We start from the raw sequence: 8,187 nt of genomic DNA on the forward strand, positions 1-8,187 counted from the left end.
ATTTCCTTTCTTTCATGTTGGTCTCAGGGAAGGGGAGAAAAGAGAATAAGAACATTATGAACAACTTCAACAAAATTTGCCAGAGTGAATGCAGCAGCAATGTTCTCTATCACGAAAACAGAATCTAGCCAAATTTGAGCCTATCATATCAAGACTGCAGTTGCTTATAACTTTTAGACTGCAGTTTGGGGCCTTCTGAGTAGCAGCGATCTCCTGCTACTCGGCCGCTAGTTGCAGTGTGCCCTGCAGTTGGCACAGCAGCACCATGTCTCCGAAGATAACACCTGCACTACCTTGGCATAGAGGGGGTGAATAATTTTCTGGGACATGCACAAATGTGCTTTGCCTCTCTGTCCTGCTTCACTACAAGGGCTATGTAAGTGTGTTGCACTCACCTACCTGTTGTTATATGTGTAATATATAATGCTAGTTTCCTGTTTAGCACGTTTTTCCTCAAACAAGTGCCTATTATTGATTAAAGGCTGAATTGCGACTGCGGGTTTGAATGTGATTCTCGATGATGAATGGGTTCAGTGACATTCATGTATGGCAGCATAGGCTAATTTACTAATGAATAAATTTGTTCAATGACCATTTATGTTGTCAAGTGATTCCATGCACATAAAGAGCAAAAGGAGATTTTACACACGTGGAGTACTACCACATCCAAAGTTTGCTGAATATAAAAACATGTTGCCGTGTAGCACTGTTGCAAGGGTTAATGTGTTGACTTAATGATTTGTGGCAACCTTAGTTAATAACAAAGTGCTTCAAAATTTCAGTGGCACAATTTCAGTGCTTCAAAATTTAATATGTGCTTCCTGGTTTAATGCACTTGAGTCAGTAAAAGAACCAACTTGCAAAATAACTTGCCTATTACAATTATGAAAAGATTCATATCTAGAACGAGGTGGACGAAAAAATCTAGATTAAATTTTGCTCTCTAAGTATGATAATCAGGTATATAGAGTGTCTGTGTTTGGTTAGCTTAAAAAATTAGCAAGACAAAGATTTGGCAACCAAAAGTTGAACAAAAATATTTGCTAGAAGCCGTATGAACACCAAGCAAACAAATTTATCCTAACGCAATATTAAGAGAAATAACTGAAAACAACCCTATTAAGCATTTGGCATAATCTTTTAATATAGCATTTGGGATAAAATTACAAAAGAGGAAAGAGAGAAAAACAACCAACATGATATATAGATGGCGTCCAAGCTATAATCACACAGCACCATATTACAAAACAAAAGAGTTACCTTATCCTCAGCTAACAAGGGGAGGTGGAGTAGGATCTCAAGAGGCTCTGTATCCGCCACCATCACAACAAACTCTGATATCCCCCTATTCAGGGTATTCGTCACTGCGCGTAGACACAAAAGACACAACTTGAATAGTATAAGCCTCAGAACTAACATATTACATGACAGGGGACGTGCACAATGGATTGGTGCGGTACCTTCGTTCGCTCCCTTCTTGAGCTGCTTGTAGTTGGTGGAGTGCTGGATGATATCGAGGATACCCATCGTTAGCTGCGCATCAGCTAGCGGGTACGCCTTCGGGGTCACCGTGGACTCCATCGCAGGGGTAGATCTAGTAGACGGACATGGGCTTAAATACCATCAGATAGTTTTTTTAAGTTAGAAGGTAAATAGGCATCAAATAGCCAAATAACTTGATATTAGAGTTTGAAAAACCAGTTTCGCGCAGCAGGCAGGAAAGAGATGGTTGGGAATACCTGGAGGGCGTTCTTTGCCGGCGAAGTGCGGCGGCAGCGGTAGCCCTGCTGCCCTGTAGACTTATTCGGCCAGGGCTTGTGGCGGTGGTGTACTGTTTGAGTGGCAGGCTGGGGACTGGAGTGCCGTGTGGGGGAGCCGAGAGGGGAGGCTGAGGCTGGTGGCAGTTAGGGTTACTTCGCAGTAATATATATGAGCGACGGGAGCAGCTGGCGCGACAACGCGAGCTCTAGCGGCGGTCCTCCTCCGTCCGTCGGGACGACACGACCCATGATTGAGCCCAATTTTCTAGTCTCAGATTAAGTGCAGGCTCACCTGCGACCATGTCGGGTGGGTATTGTATGGCTTCTTCTCCAGCGTGGCCACCGCCGAGGCGAAGGGCTGGGCACTGGCGGGTGTGGGATGCAAGGCTGCCGCGCCCTCGGATGGTCGGATACAGTCGTTGTGGCGGCGGCGAAGTTGGTGGCCAGCGCGGTGCGAATGCGGCGGTGAGAGACCGGGAGAGCTAGGTCGCTAAGCGGCGTAGGCGGAGGCGGCGGAGTGAGAGGCTGGAGGGAGCGGACTCAAGAAAGCTCAATGGGATTCAATGAAAAGTTCGGGTCCGTGAAGGGGCTGTGCACCTGTGCCTTTTTTTTTCTTCCACGTGGCGGCACCGTATAAGGCAGAAATCCGCCGATTGCGGAGAGGCCAGCATTCCCGTGTAACTTTTAACTAGAAGTAATACTTGCCTGCTAAATGGAACACTATTATTAGTGTTTGAAGTCAAGTATAGTCAATGTATCGAATCTGAATCGTCTTAAATGTTGCTCATCCCTCACTTTCATAGTTTAAGAGAGGAGACAGGCTACATAAACCTCAGATTCCACCGACGAAGACCAAACTACCCTAGTCTTATCCAATTCTTAGAGGCATAATCGAGCCCCACATCCTTGGTCGTGGTAGAGTGTCAGAGGTGTTCTTTCTCTAGGCGGTTGTCATATCTACGAGTAGATATGATATGTCGTGTTTATGGACGTCGGAGCCTGTGCTATCTGACACTATAGTTTTTAGCTAGTGCAGCCTTTTGTACTTGATAATGCTATATAGTACATTTCACATGTGCACACATGGCTATAGAATTGATGCACGTGCAATGTAGTGATCTTGAGTACTGTACAGCCTAAGTTGTGGTAACAACATACTTGTGAGGTCTATACACTAATAGAAAAGAGCTCTAAGCCTACGGTGGGGTATAATTTTTACAGACGGTTTCGGCTATCAAGCGTCAGTGGTATTTCTAGTGTTGGTTTCTTAAGAAAACAACCCGTAGAAATCATATTTCAATAGGTGGTTCCTAAATAAAACCATCACTAGAAATCCATGATTTCTACAAGTGATTTTTTAAGGAACTACTTGTAAAAATCGATTTCTAGTACGACATTTTTCTTAAGAAATTATTTTTATCATGATTTTTTTAGTTTTTCATATGACCTCATATGAAAAAAAACCACCAATATAAAAGTTGTAGATCTCTATAAGTTATGAAACTTTGTAGCTAACAACTTTTTTATTTGAAATTATTTTGGCTCTCAAAAATTGCATCTAAATTTATCATATTTAAAATGCAAATTTTGGAAACGACCTCGAATGGGAAAAGTACCAAAATAAAAGGTGTAGAACTTCAAAAGTTACGAAACTTTTTAGTTGACAACCTTTTGGTTTGAATTCGTTTATAGCCCCCAAATAGATAATTTATACTTAGATTATTCGAATATGTGGACAACAAAACTGCAATGATACAAAGTATGTGATAGGTGGGGTGGTAGAAGAGCTACATACGAGGGTGAGGTCGTGGAATCAAATCTCACTAGCTACGTAGCACGTGAATTTTACGTGAAAAAATGTAGTGACTTGCGACTTCGACGGGTGGGCGGGGCATGGATGAGGCCTCTCCTAATGTTTATAGTTTTTTGTGGCTATTTTTAAAGCCCATTTTTTCTTTCATAGAAAAGATTTTTACCGGCGGTTTTATTACCTCGACCGCCAGTGGAAATCGATTTCCACGGGTGATTCTCAGTTACCCGCTTGTATAAATAATTATTTCTATTGGCCCCTAGCACTAGCGGCACTAAAAAACAACAGTGCAAATAGGTTCACAACCACCTCTATAAAGCTTCTTTGTACTAATGATACTGTCATCCATCACATATTTAACGAGTTGTACCTTATACTTATTCATCAAACGAAAGTTATGGACTTGTCCTTAGGCCCTTAGATGTGAGGTTCATTCCCGAAGGTTGTACTGTCCATGGTGGACCCAACATATACGTACTTCTATCATATGATAGTATTACATTATTGTCTGTTGGTCTCTAGCTTGTCCCCATAGTGCCTCAAGCAACAAAAGGCTCAAAGTTTGACAGCCTTCATGAGGCAAGGCAGGGAAGCTTAATGATCTCGAGGCTAGCAGAGGACCCCTAGTGCCTAAGTGATGTTGTGTGCCTCAGGTCCCAAATTGCCTCGAGCACCAAGACTGTAACGCCCTGAATTTGGGGGTAGAATTTTTTCTCCTTTTCTCTCACCAAATTCGGGCGTTACTCTCTTTTCTCTTTCCTGTTTCGCTCCTTCTTCCCAATTTCAAACCAGTATAGCGACAGGTGTCCGTGTCATGTATAAACCAAAACCTAAGTGTCATGGGTGTTGCATCATGCCGAAGCACATTTCTTTGTCTGATGTTGCGTGTTCGTCTCGTTCCGTTTTGGATTTCGATTCGCGATTTAATCCCGTTTAGTGGTCGTGCACGTCGTGGGTTTCGATCCGCGAAGTGGCCCAGCCCAGCCCGGCCCGGTCCGGCCCGGCCCGGCCCTGCGCGCCCCTAGCGCCCACACTCCCCATGCGCCCCCATCTCTCTCTCTCTCATTTGGATCTCCCGCGCAACAACCTCCCTCTCCCTCTTCCACCTCTCTCTCCCCGTGGTGCCCTAGGAATTGGAGACGGCGATCACCGGATTTTGGACCCCGAGGTGAGCTCCCCTCCCCTTCTCCTCTCTCTCTCCCTCTCCCTCCTCTTCTTCCTCCCCCGCGCGCGCCCTCCCTTTCCCCTGCTCGCGCGCGGCCCCGCCGGCCCCCTGCCCGCGGCGGCGACCCCGCCCCGTCCCCCGGCCCGCAGCGGCGCGGCCCCGCCCGCCCCCTGCCCGCGGCGGCGCCCCCCCCCCCCCCCGCCCCCTCCCCGACCCGCGGCCCCCCCCCTCCCCCGGCCCGCGGCGGCGCCCCCCCCCCCCCCCCCCCCCCCCCGCCGCCCCTCCCCGACCCACGGCGCGCGGCCCCGCCCCCTCCCCGGCCCGCGGCGGCGCGACCCCGCCCGCCCCCTGCTCGCCGGCGCGTGGCGGCGCCCCCCCCCCCCACCCGCCCCCTGCTCGCTTGGCGCGGCCTCGACCCCCTGCGCGCGTCGTCCTGGCCCTCGGCGTGGCTCGCGTGGCCTCGCGTTCCCCGTTTGCCGCTAGCGCGTTCCTGTGTGCGCAACCCGCGCTCGCGGTGATTATTTTTTGGTTGGTAGTTAATGTCAAACTCCGTTAGTTAGCGTGCTGCGTCGCGCACTTCGCCGCGCGACGGATTTGTCTAATTTCATATTCTATTTATGTGTTGTGTCGTGCGCTTCGTCGCGCGACGATCCATTTTAATTTCAGGTTGTTTATGGTGTAACGTCGCGCGTGTATTCACGCGACGTTCCACTTTAGACTCAGTTTAGTCGACGTATGCCGTCGTGCGTTTCGTCGCGCGACGCTTAACGTCTCTTTATAATTAATGCGAAGTGTCTCGTTGCGTGTTCGGTCGCGCGACGAGTCGTTAATTTCTTAATTTGTTTTAGAGTGCTATGTCGCGCGTCTCGCCGCGCGACAATCCTTTTTATTTATCTTCACCTGCTTATAATGATTAGACATGAAACATGACTTTACTTTACGCTAAACATAGTGTCTACATTAATTTCCTTCTATTAAGCGAGTGGTTAATTTATAATCATGTAACGTGACCGTTTCTCGACTGTCTTGTTCTCTTTCTCTCTTAACCGTAATTGTGAGCCCGCGTGGAACGTCTGTTTACTTACTGCATTCTATTGTATGGTGTACTGTTCTTTTGTATTAAATATGTGGATGTATGTGTGTTTGCGCTCGCATAGAGAACGATCCGGTCGGAGAACCCGAAGAACTCGCAGGAGAAGCCCCTGAGCAGCAGTCGGTTCGTGGAGGCAAGTGTCCCTTGACCTATCTCTGTCCTATTCATTCTTTAATTCACCTCCCGCATTACACATTTATACCTAAGGATTGACTAGCTTTGTTATCCATGTCCTTGCTTACCTATTTGGGTTGGATTATTATGGTTTAGCTTTATGCTATTGCTTAACTCTAATCAATGAACATGATGAGATTATCTATGATACGCTGTTTTCCCCTCTCTTATTATGATGTTATACTTGTGGTCTTCAAGGGGGCTCGAGTGGTTTCTCGAGTGCCTCTCCATAAGGACCTGTTCTATGGATGACCGCCCGGGAAAACAGTGCAACCATGAGGGTGGAATGGGATGCCCTTAGCTGAATAATTAGAGGATCTGGGGTGTAGTTCACTTAGCCGTCGTGCCGTCAATGGGGCTCGGTGTATGCGGCTCGCTCTGCCAAGTTTGGGTTCGCCCCTTGGGGAGGAGTGCGGTGCATTTAGGAAACCTAATGGGTGGCTACAGCCCCGGGGAATCTTTGTAAAGGCTATGTAGTGATGCTCTGCTAGGCCACCTAGGTAGTGGTCAATGGGGAGTAGCTCTCTCCGGGCAGAAAAGGAATCACGACTTGTGGGTAAAGTGCACAACCTCTGCAGAGTGTTTGAAAACTTATATATCAGCCGTGCTCGCGGTTATGAGCGGCCAAGGGAGCTCCAGTGATTAGTGGTACTTGATCAGAGACATTTTGGTTTACAGGTGGCAATGAGATTGATGGTTCTTGTTATGACTATGGTGCTGGTAAGTGGTATTCTTTCCATTTGGAAAGGGTACATCGGGCTAATAACTTGGGTTAATGCTAAAACCTGGCTTTCTATTAGTAAATAATAATCTGACCAACTAAAAGCAACTGCTTGACTTATCCCCCACATAAAGCTAGTCCACTACAGCCAAACAGGATACTTGCTGAGTATGTTGATGTGTACTCACCCTTGCTCTACACACCAACCCCCCATCCCCAGGTTGTCAGCATTGCAACCACTGCTCAGGCGAAGATGAAGCTGTGGAAGGAGACTTCCAGGAGTTCCAAGACTACGACGAGTTCTAGGCGTGGGTTAGCGGCAACCCCCAGTCGACTGCCTGTCAAGGCCGCGGTTATCTACGTTTCGTTTTCGCACTTTGATTTATTGTAAGGACTATATGGACGTCTCAGACGTATGATGTAATCAACTATTATTTCCCTTTTTAATACTATTTTGAGCACTGTGTGATGATGTCCATGTTATGTAACTGCTGTGTACGTGAATTACCGATCCTGGCACGTACATGGTTCGCATTCGGTTTGCCTTCTAAAACCGGGTGTGACATAAGTGGTATCAAAGCCGTGCTGACTGTAGGACCGCTAACCTAGAGTAGAATGGTCGTTCTAAGGACTATAGACCTCTGTCCCTGCCTTGACTTTGATATCCCTTCAAAAGTTGGTCATATCGACCAAAACCTATGTTCTACTATATATTATACCTTGCTGAAAATTGTGTTTTATTCTAATCCTTCATTCATTTATGGTTCATTACTTGCTGGTCATATTGATTCTGTTCTCACTCTTTTGCTTGCGGTGTCTTTTGTAGATGGCTCGTCTTAGACACACTGCACAAAAGTCTGTCATCCCCTTCTTACCATCCCGCCTTGCTGAGCGTCCTCTTCGCCGTCCCGTGGCCGGACAGTCCAGCCATTTGGAGAGGCTACACCACCGCCTGCATGAGGAGCAGGAACGTCGACGACAGGAGCAGGAGCAGCAGGGCTCTTCTTTCTCGCTCCAGCAGGAGATAGAGTCTGTGAGGAGCTGCTCCCCTGTGCTTCCCCTGGAGGCGTCCCCTGCACCACCACTGGGCGCCCCAGCCTCTGGAGTAGCTGCTGGAGGAGACCCAGACGACGGAGGTGGCGACGACAGCTCGAGCCACGACACCGACCTCTCTGCTGACCAGGAGCAGGAAGGATGGGTTGCTCGACCCATCACTCGCGACGCTGCTCGCGGGTGTCACTTCCATGATGCGCTCGACACCCTGCTACGTCGGGCACTTAACCGGTGTACTTGGTCCATCGAGTATCGTTGTGTGGTCTACCAGCATAGTCGCGGGGTCTACCCGGATTGCTGGGAGGCGACCTGTTTGGTGCGCCGTCCGGAGAACAGTCTCCAGGGTGCTGAGGTCTGCTCAGAGCACTATTCTATCTCTGAGCGGGACTCAGCTGAGGCGGCCATGCAAGA

At 48.1% G+C, this 8,187-nt stretch overlaps 1 protein-coding gene across 1 annotated transcript; it reads right to left on the reverse strand.

Annotated features, from left to right (window-relative positions):
* Positions 1–216: 216 nt before the first annotated feature.
* On the reverse strand, positions 217–1,581 carry LOC109945944 (NHP2-like protein 1). The gene is made up of 3 exons (XM_020552337.1): positions 1,461–1,581; positions 1,261–1,364; positions 217–243 (listed from the first exon to the last, which is right to left on the reverse strand). Exons 1-3 carry the CDS (start codon positions 1,579–1,581, stop codon positions 217–219), a joined length of 252 nt encoding a protein of 83 aa, XP_020407926.1.
* Positions 1,582–8,187: the final 6,606 nt, after the last annotated feature.

The sequence above is a fragment of the Zea mays genome, chromosome 4 (genome assembly GCF_902167145.1).
Source record: "Zea mays cultivar B73 chromosome 4, Zm-B73-REFERENCE-NAM-5.0, whole genome shotgun sequence".
Classification (NCBI taxonomy): Eukaryota; Viridiplantae; Streptophyta; class Magnoliopsida; order Poales; family Poaceae; genus Zea; species Zea mays.